At 42.7% G+C, this 21,156-nt stretch overlaps 1 protein-coding gene across 1 annotated transcript in view; it reads left to right on the top strand.

Moving 5' to 3' along the window:
• Window positions 1-21,156, top strand: part of LOC311050716 (rho guanine nucleotide exchange factor TIAM1-like) — a 54,050-nt gene that overhangs the window by 17,633 nt on the left and 15,261 nt on the right. Inside the window, exons 2-15 of the mRNA XM_084064828.1 lie at window positions 8,076-8,168; window positions 8,309-9,242; window positions 10,411-10,870; window positions 11,260-11,432; window positions 11,577-11,801; window positions 13,058-13,243; window positions 14,241-14,387; window positions 14,722-14,796; window positions 15,850-16,020; window positions 16,416-16,520; window positions 17,151-17,232; window positions 17,672-17,758; window positions 18,943-19,155; window positions 19,802-19,902. Coding sequence (XP_083920954.1) covers window positions 8,319-9,242; window positions 10,411-10,870; window positions 11,260-11,432; window positions 11,577-11,801; window positions 13,058-13,243; window positions 14,241-14,387; window positions 14,722-14,796; window positions 15,850-16,020; window positions 16,416-16,520; window positions 17,151-17,232; window positions 17,672-17,758; window positions 18,943-19,155; window positions 19,802-19,902 — 2,949 coding nt within the window. The 5' untranslated portion in view covers window positions 8,076-8,168; window positions 8,309-8,318. The remainder of the gene's footprint in view (window positions 1-8,075; window positions 8,169-8,308; window positions 9,243-10,410; window positions 10,871-11,259; window positions 11,433-11,576; window positions 11,802-13,057; window positions 13,244-14,240; window positions 14,388-14,721; window positions 14,797-15,849; window positions 16,021-16,415; window positions 16,521-17,150; window positions 17,233-17,671; window positions 17,759-18,942; window positions 19,156-19,801; window positions 19,903-21,156) is intronic.

Below are 21,156 nucleotides of genomic sequence, written 5' to 3'. Positions count from 1 at the left end.
TTGAACATGCATTACTAATTCTTATAGAATCAGTAAAACCTAACCAAAAAGCATGAGTGTAATCCAAACACAATTCCCATGCACATGTCAGCAGCCAGCATACGCCCAGTAGTGCCCTAGAGACACTATTGATGGGAACATAATACAGTAGGCCTATACATTTACTGAAGCTGTGACCAGGGTAAACATCACAAGCTGTTCTACACTACAACAGAATCTAAACAAGTAGTCATGGAGACATTTTACATGTTGTGCCTCAACATTTAGACAGTTGGAGCAGAACACAAAACAACTAAAAACAAATAGCTTTGCCATCCAGTACAAATCACAAATCATGGTTAGCATTTAGCAGATATAAATGGCATCTCATAAAACTAGGCTCAGCTAGTCCTAAGGCTCAGGCTAAGGCTTGAATTCAATGTTATGATAAATTCAATGTTGAGATAATGAAAATGATATTTCTCTCATATCTTTTAAACAGTATTAGGGAAAATAATTTACCAAAGTAAGCTCTATTTACTCTCCCTTTAACCTGTTCTAGTCTGATTTTAGTAAACAGACATTTAATCCCATGGAGGTGCATTGTAGAATTGTATTACTGAAGTTCAGAGAAAACAGGACAATTGGTGGTACACAGATATTGTGGTAACTGGTAACTAGATTGTATTGTGTGCACATTATATTATATTGGAAAACACCTCATCAATTGTTGAATCATACCAGCTCACACACTTGAAGCTTTTATGATCTGTAGTGTTTTGTTGAAATTAATTGTCTCAGTTTTGGCCCCTGTCTGTCTGTCCGCCCGTCCGTCCGTGTGTTTGTCAATCTGTGTACAGCTAATCTCCGGCACCGTTAGACCGGTTGGTGAGAAACTGTGCGCACACACTCCCTGGATGCCGGAGCAGAACCTCTGCCCCAAATCTTTCACATCAGCCTTTTACAGCACCACCAGCAGGTCGATCTTTGCGAAACACATTTTTTATATTACTCCTACAGATTTTGTCCAAAGATCACACAAATCGTAAACATTATCTGTAAAGTCTTGTCATCAAGACAGACATGTCCAATTTTTCATATTTCACCTTGATTGGCTAAGATTGACTTCTACTACCTGGCCTAATTCCCCAATGTAGCCTCCTGTGCTGCCATCCAATGGCACTGGGCTAGTATTCCAATCTACCTGTAATTCGTTTTGTCCCATACAATCACATACCAACAGTAATGTTAGCCATTATTCAGGCTGATATGTGTTGACATCTTTCTTGGGGTGATGAACTGCATCTCAGTGTTAATTTAACTCTTCAGAGTGTATACATGGAACCAAATGGGCTCCATTTGGTTCAATTTATACACCTTAGGAGTTAAATGAACACTGAGGACTTTAGTACAGCATACATCCCACCTGAGCCTTTCATAATGGGGTCAGACAGGTCACAGCTCTAGCCTTTGCTGGCTGCTGCAATCCTCTGTCTGCTGCAATCCTACGTCTGGAACATAAAACCAGTCCTGCGTTTTATGGAAATGACAGGACCGAAAGGACTATATTAGTTTTCTGCACTGACATGGTGAGATGAATATCCCTGTGTTAGTAATAGCCTTCTTAACGTTATTACAAAATACCATTTTAGGGATAAAGATTATAGCACTCATGGATTAATCTTTACGCCTGTTCAACCAACTATCTGCCCAGTAGAACCCACTTGATTCATCCAGTTTGTTGCCACTAATGAGGAGTTGAGCTGAAAGTATGTAGGCTGCATCAGCTCCTATGGATGCTTAACATTCAGCGGGGCGATATGTAAATAAATATCACAATAACCATCATCCCGTATTGATAAATGTCACAGTATCTGTTTAGGTATGGAAAATGTCAAAGGAATGTCAAATTGTCTTGTTGATGTTCATCGCATGGAAAAGCTGTCATTTACAGCTGGCATTCTCAAGTATTTCAGACATCTTACTTAGTTATTGGTTTGTAGTCGTAAACCGCAGGCTTTATATTTTCCTCGCTTGTCGGACACATGTGAGCGTGTTGATCAACACTTCAACAGCAACTCTGCAACTATATGCTTTGTATCTTTGTAACTTTTGTAGACAATGATTCACAATACAAAAACAATTATAATCCTATATTATTGCTATGATAGAAGATTATATTATTATGTTAGATTGTAGCACAATTTTATGCAACAAGTCCCAACAACATTTCACTGCTTTTACCTGTATAAGTTCGTGACAAATAAAACCTTGATTCTTGATAAATATCGAGGCATTGCCCAGCCCTAGTGGAAACTTGCTTCATATTACATTCTATGCTGCTACTTGCCTCAAAGCTTTTTGAGATGCCTCAAGCTCCTTTCATCACCATTTAAAGCCTCTTTCCAGCTGTTTCCTATTCAAGGTTTCTAAGGTTACAGATCAAATTTAGGAAAATACTCTTAGTCAAAGATGGAAGTCAATAGACACTTTTGGGCACTACTCAATGAAGGGATGTCTTATTCATCAAGTAACATAATGAAGAACTGTTCTAAATAGAGGATGTGCTAAAAGTAAGCTGTCGGGATGTTCCCCTCCGGCCTGACAGAATTCTGAATGCACACTTGTTCACACTTGGAGCATAAAATGAGTCATGGGAACTGGACATAGGTCATTTGGCGGTTCCACTCACATGGAGGCATATGACTTTATCACAGAGGGGGAAATGTTGAATTGTCAACAACCTGCAGCCAGTGGATTTGAGTAAACCCCCCCCCTCCCACACACACACACACACACACACACACACACACACACACACACACACACACACACACACACACACACACACACACACACACACACACACACACACACACACACACAGACTCTTCACACAGCTACCTATGTTATTATCTCTAGTGTGGAGTGTTCAGATTACAGGGTTTTGTGTTGGAGCTTGTAACCAGTTGTCCTATGCATTCTTGCCTTTCACCAGTGTAGTTAGGTTAGGGAACAGGAATGTGTTTTGCAGGACCCTTCACAAGAGTACATTCAGATTTGCTTAGGGACTTTGGATACAATATTGATGTATATCTTTTTTTCCTTTTTTATTTTTATGAAGCTCATATGTTGTGGAATGTATAGCCAGTTGTTTCATTTGCTTTCAAGCTCCACACCAAATTGAAATCCATAAGTCAGTTTTAGCTGTAGGGCAAGCATGTCATCATTTCCTCAAATGATAAAAAACACTTGACATTTTTGTCCTTGGGGATGTAAAGGAGACATGGGACAGGGGGGGGGGGGTATTTGCCCTGCTCCTGTCCCAACAAGCCCAAGTATTTGTCAAATATATAAGCTGTGCTTTTAAGTGCTCTTTAATAACAAAGAGCCTTAAATCTTACCTATCACATGACAGAAATCCTTCTGCACATGGGATGACATAATGCCTCACATGTCCTCAGTTATATTGATCCATATGCTTCTGTGTTCTGAAAGTAATACCGTTGCTTAGATGTCTCATGTTCATTTTTATTACCTATAGATGATGTTGCCCGAGGGCCATTCTATATTTAAAACTTCAGAAATGAAGGGGAAAGAAAGCATTAGTTATTTCTAAAGAAAATGAGGAAAATGTTTATCTTCTGTCTCGGACTGCAACTTGCGTTCAATCAGAACCAAAAGGTTCTAATTGCAAGCGAGAGGCAGTATGTGGGAGTTCTTCCTTTTCCTCTAGGAAGAACAACAGAAGTAAAAAAAAAAAGGCCTAGAAGACAGTATATTGCAGATTCACATTAACATTGAATGTGTTGCTTACATTCTTTTAGAGACTTTTGTTAAAGCTACAAAATGAATACCCTAATAGTAATTGGAGCTGTGGGACACATATTATGAGTTTAAACGTTGCCTACATTTGAGGTACAAGGTAGAAGCCTGATGCATTACAATGGCCAACAATGCCTTATGGGGTAGGATCCATGGTGAGTTTCATTGCTATTCTGACGCTTCTGTGTTGCTAATCTAACCCACAATGAAGTTATTCTTCCTTCAGGTCTGTGGGTGGCTGGAATCTACTGTGGTTATGTATTTCATTAAGGGGCTTGTAATGGATGACTTGTCTATGTGCTCTAATGTTGCCCTCTGCTTTCTGCTATGCTTCTTAATGAAGAGGGGTCTTCCAGTTATCTGGTTGTGCTGCACTCTGTCATACTGGCAGTTTGCCAGAAGCAATTTTACAGTCCAATTTATTAATTTATTTCACACATTGTTTACTTTGACCGAAAGAGGAAAGTTGAAAAGATAACAATGCACAGCTCTTAAAATGCCTTGTTTATAACAGTGCTCGTTGGGTGGTCTAGATGGAATGGCTTTCCTAACTTTGACTTCATGTATTAATAAAGCATAGCTGATGGAGTCAGTGCATCAGCAACATTGTAGCTTTGAAAAATACAGGGAAAACTCATTTATCCAAAAATCCGAATTGAGGTCACCTGAACCAGTCGTTGTTAAGACAAATGCATTTGTCTGGAACTTATTCCAAAACACCTTGTTTAGAGGTGCATGTGAGTGCATGCATGTCCACCACACGAGAGAGAAAGGGGTTTCTGTTATTTTAAACCCAAAATCAAACAATTCAATTGCAGAAATTTGATAGCCTACTTGTGTATTAATAATAGGGTGTCAAAATGCAGGACTGTTCTTTTCTTTTTCTTTTTTTCCAGTGGCTCATTCAATTTCATTGGTAGTCTACTGTAGGCTAATCTGTCTGATGGTGTTGAGGTGAGTCTTAATGCAAAGCAGGTCTGCTGGCAAGGTGTAGCAGTTAACACACACTACCAACCCAATCGCAGAGAGAGCGGCCAATACACAAACATTGTGTATACAACAGGTCAACAAGACAGAAACCTTGGTGCACCCTGTTCCGACCCTGGTTTGAAGTGCATTGTTTTTACATCGCCACACATATTTCTGTCATATTAAAGCCAACTGGTAGACCAGCATCTTTAGATGTCTAAGATCACGTAAAGATCTTAGACCTCTAAGATGCTACAGAATTACACACTAGGTTGCCTTTAATCTCCTGTTAGTGTTATATTCATCGTGAAACCACAGATAACTAAATATGAGACAGCACTGTAACACTTAAAAGCTCTTATGATTACATAATAGATTTTTTTTCCCATACACATTAAGCAAGCAACATCAATGCATTCACATTTATTTCAACCCTCACAGGCGTATCAGGGTGGTGTTCAGCTCTACCGCAATGAACATGTGTTTTGTTTTTTCTCTGGGTTGACATTTGCAGTCATGAGATTTTCCCCTTAACACACACAGAGAAACCTGTACGGTATATCATGAAGCATGGAAGCATGCTTTATGTTATGATGACTGCCAGCATTTTGTAAGGCTAGTTGAGCCTGTGAGTGAATCCAGAATTCATTTATATGAGTGCAGTGGCATTTGCATCATCCTCTTCCCCCTTTTCCCCCTATCCTCATCACAGTGTCAAACCTGATTGGCTAAACAGCGAATCAACTGCAGTACCATTCAGAAAGAAACAGAACAAAAATAAATTGGGTTGATGGCGTATCAGATATTGTGCAGTGTGGTACCTGAGAGGATTGATGACCGGACAGAATGAAGAGCAACATGAGGCTGAAAAAAACGGGGTCAGACCCAGCTTATGTAACCCCCCCCCCCCCCCCCCGCCCCCACTCACTGTAAGCTTGAGTGCATGTGGCAGCATAGGGCTGGGCTCCCACACATCTGCGTCAAGGGCATGGAAAACACAATAATGTATCCCCCCAATGAGTCTGTCCTAAAAAGAAAAAGAAAACAGGGGAGGGAGGGACACACACATCAGGTGGAACAACCTCCCCATCTGTTGATGGTCTCAGGCATGGAACAGGACCTTCTGAGAGAGAGAGAGGGAAGCAGCCTGTCCAGCCCTAAAGGCAGGTAGATTGGTCCAAATGTGCAATGTGGTGGAAACCTATGAGCTCACTTCTATGTAGACGACCCCCTCAAATGCAGGGGGGGGAAGTGCCTGATGTGCGACCACAACAGCACTACATGTAGGGGTCGGTGTTGTTCACGTCAGCTCTGAATAACTCAAACTCAGTGAGGCTTTATGTCCCCTGTCATGGTACTCACTGTCGTTACTTCCCCTCCACTTAACAGGATCCCCACTGCATGTTGAAAGGGGGCCGAATGGTCTGCTTCCTCTGTCAAAGCGAATACAGTCTTTATCTAGCTGGCTTGATCAGCGTCGGCTGTTGGGGAGGTGGGGGGGGGGGGGGATTGGTGAGGAGATGTCATACAAACAAGGGTGGTTTTCTCTGTTCTCTTTGCGTGGTCCAATCCAAGTCTGATTTTCATTGGCTCCTCTAGCTCTGTCTCTGGCCAGCTCCGAGCATGAAGAAATTTGAGGCAAAGCTATTAGTGTAAGCCATCCCTTACAGCAGTGGCTTGCAACTGCTTTGCAACCGAATTTCACCCAGCCCATGAAATCTGGACTCGATAGATTATACATTCTTCCCTTTATTAAAGGAGTTTTTTTATTTTGTATTTTTTACTTGTGTCCTACTTCTGTCTTCTGTGTCCCGCCCCACTGGAGGGCTACATGATACATTAAGCTATACACCAGGTAGCTATGTTTTGAAAATTGAGAATATCTAGGCTTTTGTTCAGAGTATTGTTCCAGTGCTTATTCAACTAACTTAAAGGACCATACCAGCCTTTTTGACATTGGGATTTGGGTCCTTTGTCACTGTTACTTTGGTAGGATGTCATTCCTCAAAACCGTTTTTACATTTTATATTCATTTTTGGGTTTAATCTTAAACATTTCAAAGTCACACAAAACGGTACCACAATTGATCCAAATGCTATTCTGCTGTTGGTGCTCTCACTTAAATGTTGTAATTTTACACCCATTGTGCCATATGCACAACAAACACAACCAGGTGGCAAATCATTAATGGAGAGAGATCTCACACACTTTGTCCACTGTGTCTGTCACCAGAAAGGGTGAAATCCCAGAGATAAATGTCAAAGCATGCTGGAGAGTGATGAAAACAGAGCGGAGATGCAGGTGTCAAAATCACCACAGACACATCTCAATAAGTTGTCAAAAAACACATTTATGTGAAATAGTCAGAGGTGGACGAAGTACTCGACCCCAGTACTTGAGTAAGAGTACAGAAACTCCTTGGTCAAATTTACTCCACTATAAGTATAAGTAGCTCAGTCAAAATGTTACTCAAGTAAGAGTAAAAAAGTCATTGCTTTTAAATATACTTAAGTATTCCAAACAAAGTACATGCTTTGAACAATACTTAAAGTAAAAGTAAAAGTACATTTCTTATTTTTTAGATCAATGAATTGCTTTAATGTTTTCACAATGAATTTATAGGACCTTGTAACTCTTGTTTCAGATAAGTACTGTAACTCGGCACTGAAACCAGCACAGCACTGCATGCACTGATGTGCTTGTAGAACCACTACGTTATACAAAGCCTGCAGAAACACCATATAAAAACATAGAAATGACTGAGGAACCAGAACTAAATACTTCTACTCCTATACACCCATAGAAGATGTAACAAAGAGGCGAGTGGAGGGGGAAGACAGAAACACGGCCAATGTGAGAGCAGAAGTTAGGCCAATTGCATTTTAGGGAAGACAAGAAAACAGCCAACAAAAAGGCCAAACCGCACCAAGGCAATTAGTCGCAACTCCTTGCAACAAAACCGTTTTAAGGTCAACCGCACCAATGCAACTCCTGGCAACTGCCATTGGGGGAAATGGTTGCAAGACAAGTAGTTGCAAGTAGTTCCATGTTGCAAGGAGTTGCATGGCGAATCATTGGTGTGGATGTGGAATGGGCTTAAAAGTACTCAGTACTTCACAGCCACCAAGGCTTTTGGGTGCAAAAACTAATCTTTTTTTGGCTGATTATATTCAAAAACTGCTTCACACTCTGCACATCACCCTTTCAATTCACAGGTTTGACAAAATATGAGCATCTCCTGAATTATTAACCGCTCACGTCCCCACTCTCTGTTGTGTCTGTTTCTCTCTGTATGTCTTCAGAGCTTTGCTGATTATACCAGTCACCCCAGGACAATCCTGTTTGAGAGATCCAGCGTTGTTCAGCATGGCAGAAAAATCTATACCATCTTGCAGGTAAGAGTAATAGGTATCTATAACAGTCCTATTTCAGCCGCATTGTTTGATTTTCTGATACATAGAGTGTCTTCAGGTTTTGTGTATTCCGTTATATATCCCGTGCAGAGTGAGTAACGCATGTCTCCTTTCCTGTTCAGCTTCTGAATCATGGGGAACGTGGAGAGCCAGAACGGGGACCATGCCCTCTACGGTAACCAACATGGCCATTTGTCACGCAAGCACATGTCTCGCTCCCTCCGCGTCTCCAACAAGCAGGCCAGGCGCTCTCGACATGCCTCATCGGGGAAAATAGAGCACAGGAACTCAGAGACGAGCACCCGCTCCAGTAGCACGCCCAGCATCCCGCAATCACTGGCCGATAACGGGCTGGAGCCCTTCAATGAAACCGACGTCCTCTCTGACTTTGGCAGCCCTGTGTGGGTGGACCGTGTGGCCATGAACCTGCGGCCCATGTCCTTCCACAATGACCTCGCCAACCCGTCGGTGCATGCGGAAACTATGCACATCACTTTACCAGGCCCCGTTGCACAGAGAGCACAGGACAGAGGGGCGCACGCAGGTGAGGTGACCTACCTCCAGAAGACCAGGGATGGCCCTAGGGAGACGGTGAGCTTCAAAAAGAAGAGGTCTAAGTCTGCGGACATGTGGAGAGAGAACAGCATGGAGTTTTCCCTGTCGGACCTCAGTCAGGAGCATCTGACCAGCACAGAAGAGATCATAGACGCCAGTGAGCGGGACTTCACTGACTGTGACGGCCAGTTACAGTCCAGTCCCCAGGCACTTGAGGTGCTTGACTCCGGCGACAGGGCCAACTCCCTGGACGAGCTCTACAGCCAGAAGAGCCCGGTCCGCAGACCGCCCCACGGCCGCTACACCAAGTGGCACGATGTCAGCAGGGCCGCCAGAGAGGGCGAGGACGATAAGATGCTCTCCCCCTCAGAGGAGGATGGGGGCGGCTATGGCGCGTACACGCTGCCCTGCCGCCGTTCCCATTGCCTGTCTGAGGGCCTGACCAGTCACCAAGCTGCCATGTGTGCCAGTATGCAGGGTAGAAGGGCACAGACCATACAGGTGAGAAGTACACTTCAACTCCATCCTTATGCAACTGTCTGGGCTGCAATTTAACCACTTGAACCCTAGCAGCCCTATTCTGGGGGGAACATTCACAGAAAATAGCCGGTCTAAAAGCTCACAGGAGCTGTTATCGGCAAAGAGATTTGGTGTAGAGGGAAATACTAGTGGACCTAGTATAGAGGGGCCCTTGGGGGCCCTGGTCAACTAAGTATTTAAGGTTTAAGTGGTTATTTTGTCCATTACACGTAATTCAAAACAAACACGTACGTAGGCCTATTTCCCGTGCACATCTGACATGTATACATTTCATTCTCTAAGTCTCTAACTCAGGGACCTGAAATGCATCGCCACTTTCACGCTCTTTGCAAGAAATGTACTTCCCCCCTTTTCATTATTTTAATTGTGTCTGGAGTATTATGCGTCCACTCTATTCACCAAGCCGCCAATAAGCTCCAAAAAGCAGGTTGTAAGTGTAAAAACAAAGCACGGCCTGCTTGTGCCAGGGCACCAATGTGCCATTTGGCTGATGGATGTGTTGTTGCCCCAGGGAGGGACACGGCACTCTTGTGGGGGGGGGGGGGGGGGGGGCTTGAAGTCACTCCCTGTTTGAAATGCCTCAACCTTTTGTTATGGTAATGAAGGGAGGCCCGGGCGTGGAAGAGTGTAACAGTAAAGCGTGTATTGGTGGCCCTGTCACTGTGGGGCACCACCGTTAGCGCGGGTGAATGGAGCTCTGGAGCGCATGATTTGGGTCACGTGATTAGATGGAGATACCGGGTTTGGTGCGACTCCCTTCATCTCCCAGGAGCCCACTGACCGGCTGTGAGCGTAGGAGAGTGCAGACCCCATCAGTGCCACACTGGGAGGACGCGCAGGCTGTACTCGGTTAACGGTTAACTCTGCTGTGCTGTGAGGAATTAATTTGAACAGGAGCCCCCAGGATTAAGTATCTCATGGACACTGTGTAAGCTACTGTTGTCCCATCAAACAAAAAAAACATGTTGGCCATGCAAGCATGGCTGTATCCTGTATATTTACAGAGACAGTATGGTGTTCGCTCAAGGTAGGAGTTTTGTTGGTGGCAATGTCTGGCTGTGTTGTTGTGTTTGTGATGTATGGAAACCTGGATCACTGTGCCGTCTTGACACCCGTTTGGTGTTTGCAGGATGTCACGGCGGGGGAAGGCAGCGAGTATGAGGACAGCGGCATCGACGGGGTGACAGCCGAGGCGGAGCACCAGTCCAGACGCTACAAGACCATGTCCGCCTCCTTCTCTGTGTGCTCGGCGGCGGGCAGGAGCATGTTCGCCGGGAGTGACAGCGCCAGCAGCAGCAGCGGCGGCGGGGCCAGCGAGTGCGTGCAGGGCGTGTACGAGAACTTCCGCCAGGAACTCGAGAGGAGCTCCTGTCAGACGGAGAGCTTGGAGGAGGCGGGGTCCGCTCTCAGCGACGAGCAGAGCACCATGAGCTCCGCCTATCAGTCGGACCAACTGCTCAGCGTTGCCCAGGGAACCGTACGCAAGGCTGGCAGGCTCGCCGTGAAGAATTTTCTGGTTCACAAGAAAAACAAGAAAGTAGAGTCGGCCACGAGACGCAAGTGGAAGAGTTACTGGGTTTCCCTCAAAGGTTTGCCCCCGCATTCAATCACTCCACACACACGGCCTTGTTTCCTGTTCTATCTGCTGTTGTATAGTTTCAGACATACTTCTTCATATTTAACCTGTCACACTGTGCTCTGTAAACAGCCGGTGTAAGCCTGATAAAATATCAGTATCAATATTGACGACAGCTGACTTAACTCTAAATCAAGGCAGTTATGATCCCTGAGCACTTGAAATGCTGCAAACTCTGCACTTCTGAACACTGGCCACTGGGGAGCAGAATGTTATTGCATTAGCAAATCAGGATTTGTATTGGTTGTGCTGCAGAGTTTGGAACAAGTAAGCATTTATTCTTTCAGTTACAATTTGTTTTTTATTTTCCATTATTAATAATGAATCCTTTTGTTTTCTCAGGTTGTACTCTGTTCTTCTATGAGACTGATGGCCGTTCAGTGATTGACCACAACAGTATTCCTAAGCATGCTATCTGGGCAGAGAACAGCATTGTCCAGGCTGTCCCAGAACATCCCAAAAAGGACTTTGTGTTTTGTCTCAGCAACTCACTGGGAGATGCTTTTCTGTTCCAGGTAAAAAAAAAAAAATCCAGCTGTGTCAAAAGTGAAAAATTCAGCTACTGCTGCGATGCAGCCTTTTTATTGACCGGTCCAGACCTTTCCTGTTGTAGTCGCGACTGACCTCTGAACCTTGCCTGTCTGTCCCACTCCCCACAGACCTGCAGCCAGACAGAGCTGGAGAACTGGATCACTGCCATCCATTCAGCCTGTGCCACCGCCGTCGCCCGCCAGCACCACAGGGACGACACTGTGCGACTGCTCCGTGCCGAGATGAAGAAACTGGAGCAGAAGATCGACATGGACGAGAAGATGAAGAAGATGGGAGACATGCAGCTGTCCGCTGTTACCGATAGCAAGAAGAGGAAGACCATCCTGGACCAGGTAAATATTCAAGCTCTGCTTTTTGACACCAGTTCTTTTTACATGCCGTCTTTCTCTCAGACTCAAAGACTGCTGGGACACCACAGGCTTTACACAAGATGAGACTTTTAAGAGCGAGAATAACCAGATGCATTTCACAATGTTAAATCTTCAATGCTGTTTTTGCACACAGGCCCAGAACTAGAGCAGCAATAATTAGTGAATTTAATTTGACGAAATTGTGTTGTTATCAGTAAAAATATGTATCATGGCACTAATTATATAAATCCTCTGAAGTAACAAGAAGAAACTTGCTTGGAATTATTAAACGTATTAAATTGTAATAGTTTTGACAAATAACACATTGCAGTTGAGTCGTATTTGAAAATACAAGTTGGAAATTTGAAATGAAACATCTAATAGATCTAATCTACAGATGGACTTTAACCACTTAAACCCTACAGTACTTTGTTGACAGTGGACCCGCAGATACTTGTAGATTATGCATTTTCCGCTGAATGTTCATGGCATGCCAAGAATAGTGACACTAGGGTTCATGTCGTTAAGAAACATAGTACCTCACTTCCTACAGACTACAGACTCTAGTTGACTACATTACTCCTATGTGAATATGCCCTGCTGTTGGCACTGGTCGCAGTCATCCTGCCATCTTCTCAATCAATTGCAAAGCTCATATTGTTTTTCACAGGACTGTTTGCATGAAAGGAGATCAAATGGCCATTGTTGGTTTAGGTAGTGCCTGGCTGGAGCAGTCTGTTTGGCAGTGTCAAGTTTCACATTGTGAAGACCTGAATGGAAGCAGGGTCTGCTCCTTAGGGACTGGGACCATTTCAGCTCTCTATCTGCCAGTGGAATGTTTAGCATTGTTTCTGTGTCGTCTCTGGGCTACTTGGCAGTGATACAGACTCCTCTGCCATGTTGCTAGACGCCCCTTCCAAAGACTAGCGCAGGACCATGACCGGGAGGGGACACCCCAATGAATAACCCCAATGTCCCGCTCTACTGCCCCTGTAAACACCACACCATTAGGCACAGAGTGCAGGTTGGCACTTCTTTGAGTATGCTGGTGACGGAGCCTCTGACAACGCAGAAAAGGCACCATCTTGATGTGGAGGTCACGAACAAAAGGCAGAACAAGCGAGAGAGACACACGCACACACAACTTTACCAAACCTGTGATATGGGCTCCAACCGGCATGTGCTTTTAGGGATGACCAATTAACTGGACGTTTCTTTTTGTTCCTCCCATCCAACAGATCTTCTTGTGGGAGCAGAACCTGGAGCAATTTCACATGGATCTGTTCCGCTTCAGGTGCTACCTGGCCAGCCTGCAGGGAGGAGAGCTGCCCAACCCTAAGCGCCTGCTGGCCTTTGCTTCCCGCCCCACCAAGCTGGCTATGGGCCGTCTGGGCATATTCTCTGTCTCTTCCTTCCATGCATTGGTAAACGTCCTCTTTTTGTCTTTTAATTTGTAATACATTGCCTTTATTTCTAGTACCTGTTATATTCAGTTTTATTTATCATCACTGTAAGTGTTTATTCCAAGGTAGACATGATGTTACTGGACAAAAAAATAAAATAACCCTCTGTCCAAGTATATATCTGGGAACCATGCATAGGCGGGTACCTCTCCTGAGAGGTAATTGGTTTCAGAAATGAATCAGTGCTGTGTCAAGGTGTGGTTTGATGATTGCTATTTTGGAGTCTGGGCCAGTATGTAGGGCACCTGTTTGGAAGGGTTTGCTTACAAGGGACATCCTCCTCCTCCACAGTGCTGAGGTGAGAGAAGTAAGCACAGCAGGACAACATTGGAGAGTAGTGCTGACAGATCTATAAGGTCCTTTTTTTCATCTATCCTGCCACCTACGCAGCAGTGCAGAGCAGGTGGTTGTTATAGCACCAAGACAGCAGGATGGATTGTAATTAAGGCATTTATCACAGGAATAATCCTTCCATCTGCTCGCTGCATCACTTTCTCTTTCTTTCTTTACCTCTCTTAGTTTTTTTGCTTTTTGTTATTCCGCTTGTTGAGTACAAGTCAGCATGGGTAAGATTGTTACATACATTGTGTTGTATGTCATACAACACCGACATATCAGAAATGTACCCTACAAGGCTTAACACACATTAGGCAGTGTTAACCATTATATCTTTACTAATTTTTGATGTAGATGTACTTTTGTTTTTAACGTTCGCTTAAAATGACATGCCATATAGATGGATGGGTGTGGACTGAGATGCACTCAGTGCCGATCTAAAATTAGATTAATCATCAAACATCTTCAAATGTTTAGAAAATACATAAAATAACTGAATTTGAGGTTGAATGTGAACGCTGGGGCGTGGCAATTGCCATCTCCTGGAACTCCAAATGACGCCCCTGCACCTCTGTAACGTTACAAGATGTAACGTGATGGTTTCCTCTGTGCTGTGTTAAAGGTGGCTGCTCGCACGGAGAGCGCGGTGAGACGACGTACACAGGCCATGTCCCGTTCCAACAGCAAGCGTAAAAGCAGGTTCTCGTCCCTCTGGGGACTGGATACTACCTCAAAGAAGAAGACGAAAGCCCACCCCACTATCAACCAGGTCTGCAAGGCTATCTCATTGCATTTAAACTCAATTAGAACATTAGAACCTCTTAAACCCTATACTGTATACTTAGTTGACTGGGGTCCCCCAGCATTCTATACTTGGTCCGCTCCTTTTACCCCTCTACACACATTGCGACGTGTTGTGATCTTCTAAATCTGAAATTTTGCAGCCAAATGTTGGCTGCCCCCAGAATAGGGACGATAGGCTTCAAGTGGTTAAACTGTAAGGTCAAACTCTCAAAGCACAGATTGTTATTCATTTTAACCACACATATTTGTAGTCTTTTATTTATATATTTTCCTTGTTTTACCCTCTGTTTCTTCCACAGGTCTTTGCTGATGGAGACGAGCCAGTGAAAAAGCCAATAGAGGGCATGTATGTTGATGCTGCCAAGGAATCCATGGTAAGTCAGCATCATTCATCCATGCGGTTTGGTGGCAAGTTGACCCTGAGGCATACAGTAGGTGAAACCACAGATGGAACTTCAAGCAGTTTTTTTGGCCAACATTGATGTCAGTGAAATATTAGTTTTGAGGAATCATTAGAGCTGAGGCCAAGAAGTTGCAACTATGATGGATAGCTGGGAGCAATGAGGGTCTCTCTTTTGAAGCCTTCTTCTCCCTTAAAGCAAAAACACAGAAATGAGACGTGTCCCTTCAGGAAAAAGAAAAAGAGTAAAGCAAAAGTGGAGAAAACCTTTGACAGATTGATGAGAGTGATGAGAACGTTTTCCCAGTGGCGACACTAGCAGACAGTAGAGAGCTACTGCAGGAAAGTTATTAACCACTTCAACATTATACTTCATTGACCTGTGTCCCCCAGGGGTCTATACTAGGCCCCTTCCTTTTTTGACCCTACACTTAATCTCTTCGCCGAAAATAGCCGATCTACAAGCTTCGTCACGCATTGTGACGAATGTTCGCCCCCAGAATAGGGACGCTATCATGTGGTTTAAATCACAACTGTAGAATTAGAACACATTTTTGTCTATGTTGATTGATGGATTGAATATTTTATTGACAATTTAAAAGTACAGCAATGTGACACAAAAAGCCAAATGGATAATCCAAAAAAAGCCAAAGGCTTGTTTCCATTGTGGTCCATGTAATCATTCAACATCTACATAAGCCACAGCACTACAACAAACAAGGGGTACAAAAAAAAAACTTATCAAAATATACAGTTCAATATGTTAACAAAGGCCATGCGTAGAGGATGCCACTCATGAGAGACGTTGTGAAGCTCACTAAAGGAGTGAGTTGTTTGCAACGCTGGGGGCAGGCTAGTTGGACAATGTGTTTAGCTAAGACCAGTTACTTCAAGGAATTTCAAGGTTTCATGAGCATTCCACTGTGTGGTGGTTGCGTAGTAGAATGCATGTATACGTTAAGACATTGTAATGTAGATTTACCTAGTAATAAGACTGAATCTACTTTTCATTTTTCTTGCTTCAAAGAAAAATGATGAAGGCTCAGCAAAAAGCCTTCAAAGACCCAGCACAGAAAGCGATATCTGGGTCCCTGACCACCTCACTCCTTCCTGGGTGTGTTTGCCAAATGACCAGCCTGTACTAACCATCATCCAGCCGGGGGAGTCTGCACTCTGTGCCCTGGAAACTATCTGCAAGGTAACCCGCCAAGTGTCATCTATCCTGTGGATCACATTTCACATGTACCTGAGAAGATATTCAGCACATTTGAAAATGGAAACCGCTATCTGGTCCTTTCCTGTCCTAATTACAAGCTTAAAGTAATGCTGATTCCATGGAATGATAGGCTAAACTGGTGTGATTACACATAAGCATCCTAATAAAATAAATGACATGTGGTTAACTAAGTGTGAAGTCATTGGCTGACTCTTTGAAGTATTAAACATTTAACATTCATCTTGCAGCGTAAACATCTTTATTGTCATGGCTGGGATGCATTGCAAATATTTGTTTTCAGAATAAAAAAATAGGCTCATTAAGCTACTGTCAAATGTGTTCAAAATACCAATTCTCTTTTTTTCTCACTTTCACAGGCTCACCAGCTTGATCCCACCAAGCACTATTTGCGACTGAAGTTCCTCATTGAAAATCAAGTGCAATTCTACATCCCTAAACCAGAGGAGGATGTGTGTGACTTGGTATGCATCAATTCAGATCTTGTCTTGTCTTATCTCCAACTGTCACTCAACCCTGCTCTGAGGGGTTGGATGGGTGCTGGGTGTAGACATTTAACAGACACTATCACGCTTTTGATGTGCATTTCCGATAAGCCCTGGTTTATACTTAGTTGTGCGCCAGTGTCGAAGGGACACAGTCAGACAGACGGGTTTAACGGGTACTCTGACAATGAGTACAATGGGTACTGCGTAAACGGGGGGCATGCATTCCCTTCTTGCATCGTTCGGGAGTAGGTCCCAACGGTCACCGGTCTAGTAAATATCATGAATGAAACTTGGAGCTACCTCCCTGACAGAATGCCAAATCAAAATATATTTATATTTTTGGAACACAGTTCTTATATTATCAGATAAAAAAATGTCTATGGGATTTTGAATGGGAAAAAAACGTGTTGTGATCCAGGAGGCATTGTTTTTGGCCTCAGACTTGGGTACCCTATTGGCCTATTCCTATAAACACAAGATCCTGGAGTGTGTTTTTTAAAACTTACTCTTGGAATATAGAAAATACCTGCTACCCCATTTCAATATCAGTAAGCTGTTGTTGCACTTTTGTTTATTTGTTATAATGAATTTATGTTCTCTTTACAGCTTTACAAGGAGATTGAGCTCTGTTCCAAAATAACAAAAGTCATCCAGTTTGACCGTGATGAATCCTGCATGATTGGTTATGGTATGAGCACTGTCATTTTGAGAATTGCATGAATGCATACATGTAGAATTCCACTTTCTGATAACTGACTCTTCCGTTAATGAATACATTTTTACATATTTTCTTACATATTTTGGAAATTATATGCACATAATTTCTGAACAGCCAGAATGACTGCTATCAAGAAGCTCTATGTAGACAAGTCATTTTTGTTTATGTTATGTTAACCCTAACTATGTTTCTTTGCAATTCAGTTGATTTCTATTTTATTAGACAAATTGGCCATATTAAAATGGTGGCCATTTTGCTCTCTGGGTCCTCTCCCCGAGTATGATGTAAGAGCAAAATGACCACTGTGTGAATATGGTATATTGCCGCCATGAAAGCTGTAAAGATCTCCCTGATGCAGTTTATGTAATAGGTTGCCCTTCAATTGCTCCGTTCTGTGTTCCTCCTCCAGGTTTCTCTATTTCGGTGGTGGAGGAGGATGGAGTTCAGCAGCTTTACATCACTGATGTGAAGGCGGGCGGACTAGCCTTCGCCAAAGGTTGGTTGACCTACATTACTAAGATACCAAATCTCGTTTTATAACATCTCCCATTCTGCTCAAAAGAGAAAAACAAGCTTCTCAGAATTGACATGCAGTCAATACTGGAGTCTTATGGTTTTTAGAAAGGGCTTAGAAATGCACTGACGTAGGTGTATTCATCAATAATAATGGCCTTGGAGAACGCTGCAGCCGTCAAGAAGCTTTGTTTGTACTATTTTCTTAACCCTGTATATGGTCACTGAATTTACTGTTGTTGAGACACTTGGCTTCAGTTTCACTGTTGCCAAGATCTGATGATGCAATTAATATTATGATGTATTCAGACAGCTCAAACATACACAGTAAAATATTCATACATACATTTGTTTTGCTGCAGAGATGACCACCTCGGGTGCTGATGTTTCAGGGCACAGATCATAGAGTTATATATTATCTTTTCTAGAGTGTGGAACAGGAATCCCTGCCCTTGCCCATTAATTTTCAATGACGTTGCTCACCTACACCTAGCACATACTCCTCCTTCCGGGTATAAATTCTATGGCATGTGAAGAAAGACAGATTTACCAGTTACAGTAAAAGAAACTTACATCCTAATGCACTTTCACAAAAAATATTGGTGATTTTCTTTTTTTTCTTTTTTCATTGTGAAATATAGAGGATGTCATGATATTTCTAGGACAGCTACATTGGAGGAGAACATTTGTCCGGAAATGTAAAACATTAACCGTCGCATTTCACTGTCAGCACCTAAAAATAAAAGAGCACAGGCTTCTGTCCAGGGTCACCATCTTTTACCGATATTCAGCAGTCATACAGGGAGAATTCCATGTCAAAATAGAAGATGTGTTGCATTGAGTGTACGTATAATGAATGTAGGAAACCAATAACTAAACTCAAATTCATAATAACTGCTGGAATATGTTGAATGTAACATACTGTATTTATGATAAATATCAATGTAAGTCTCAGAGGTCGGAAAATGTATTCTAGTGGATTAGGTTGCTTTCACTGTTTTCAGAGTTTAAGCTTAAATGCATCTGAGCTGTAAAAACCAGGACAGATCATTAATGCAGTCTGATTGGAATTATACCGCATTGGAAGTATAAATTTGTTATAATTGAGATGCAAAGAGTATGACAGAAAGTATATTAAAGTGTGACTAATCCAACACCACTGTACAGGCCTCCATGCAGGGGATGAAATACTGCAGCTCAATGGAAAGGACTCCCACAGCCTCAACTTCTCAGACATGAAAACAGCATTCTCCCAAGCCTTGCTGGCCTTGACTGTCAACACTCTGCCTTCAGTAGAGCGGCGTCAGCTCTGCTTCCTGCCTCCGCGGAGGTCAGACGTAGAGGACGACCTCTACACTGACATTTTCTCCCAGAGTCAAGGTAAGGAGCAAACATAATTGAATTAAAACCTTCTAAAGAGTAGGTGTTTCTCATCTTCTCTGACATACATTTATATCGAAACCTCTTTAGTTTAATCCATTAAGACCGGGAACGCACCTGTGTGTTATTTTTTAGATTTCTTTGGGCTATTCAAAAATAGCAGATATGCAAGCTCATAGCGCGGTACCGAGTGCCGCGCTATGAGCTTGTCGTTTTTTTTTTTAAATCCTGAACATTTGTGCAAATCTTTAAATATATATTTTTAAGTTTAGGTGAACATTTGTAAAATATTTTGTTCCAGGGACCCCCCAGAAGCAAAGATTTGAGTTACAAATGTTCGCTTTAAAAAATATATATATTCAAAGATTTGCACACATTTTCACAATTTCTCAAAAAAAAAATAGCAGATCTACAAGCTCATGAGCTTGTATATCAGCTATTTTTGAATAGCCAAAGAAATCTAAAATGACAGAGATGCGTCCCCGGACTGAATGGGTTAACAGACCTGCTTGAAGACGGCATGCAAAGGGATTTAAATATTTGCTGTTGTGTGTCAGAAGACAACATTGCCTTTAAAACCAACCAGAGGTTATAGTGAGAGTTGGCTGGTTGAAAGCTCCTTATTGTTGTTTTTTGTTTTTAACAGAGGAAATCCTGGATGATGGGGTGGGACTTTTGCTGGAGAGCTCAGGAGATAGCCTGGACGATGATTCTGAGATCTTCAGTGAAGCCGATGATTGCCGAAAGGTAAGGGGCACGACTTCATTACCCACTTCATTTGAGGACATTGCTTGTGTGGACATTGTTTTAATCTCAGCGTGTGCTGTATCTGATTTACCTCCGTCCTAGCTCCGGTAAAGGTTTGCATTAGCTTCTTATTTCTGTCATTGTCTTTGAAAACCTCCCACTCAGCTCTCTGTTATGATGAAATCTCCCTTCACTGCTCTTTAATGCGCCATCTGCTAAGTACTTATTCAGTCTTGGCTGGGGTTGTAGAACAGTGAAGGTACAATTATTTAGAACAGTCAGATTCTAACCCAAACGCCCTACTACGCTGTACCTGCATCAGCGTGTTTCTACCTCTAACCATGACCCACTTTAAGCTGCAGAGGCCAACTTCAGACATGACTCTCTGAAGTCCATGCATATTTTCAGATTGATCACTCAAACAATTGAATGATATAGTAGACTGTCTGTATCTCCTGTATCTCACATTTCTTTGCTCTTGACTACACATTTTATGAAGTCAGCTTTTGTTCTACTAGTATGCTTACAGATGGCTGTTTGAAATGTATCTCATGCATTTTTAGAAAAGCCTACAGCAAGGTGGGATGCTTTAAGGAAAGAGCAAAGACGTGGATGCCTCTTTAATTAAGCTTGCATTCTAATTGGTTTATTATATGTGGTGATTAAGGAGCAAATATGCATGTGAACTCTGAACCTTCCAAAAATGAATAATAGATGGATTCACAATCCACAGCCTTATTGACTTGAACATGCAAATGGAAAAAAACATGAACAGAATTAAATTAAAATGCTACAAGTGTTTGCTGTCAAATTAAAACAGATCAACCCAGTGCTACGGCTAACAAGATCTTGCCTAAGCTGTGCAAAGAGAGCCTCAGAGAGAGAGTGAGAAAAAATACATGCTGAATGAGATGAAAGAAACAAGGCTTTCTTGTCATGGCAACTGGCAGACCGATGGTCAATTGAAAGCATTTGAAAGACTTCTCCTCATCAAGAGGTCCTATCCAAGCTCTGTCAAAGACCTTTCTGCTCAAATGGTGAACTGGCAACACAGATGGTGTTTTACTGGTAAATCTGTTAATTTCGTTTCTTTTACTTAATTCTGTTCAAATTACATTCAACTCTTATCATACTATAATTCTAGTAAGGGCGTAGTGGTGAGTAGGTGAAGCTACCCAGTTCTCCTCAGTGGCTGGAGCAATTGCTCTGATTTTGCACACAGCCATTGACCATTACCATCTGAACTTAACTGTG

This window comes from Gymnoscopelus microlampas (assembly GCF_963454915.1).
Source record: "Gymnoscopelus microlampas genome assembly, chromosome: 8".
Classification (NCBI taxonomy): Eukaryota; Metazoa; Chordata; class Actinopteri; order Myctophiformes; family Myctophidae; genus Gymnoscopelus; species Gymnoscopelus microlampas.
This window is presented reverse-complemented; position numbering and strand designations above follow the sequence as displayed.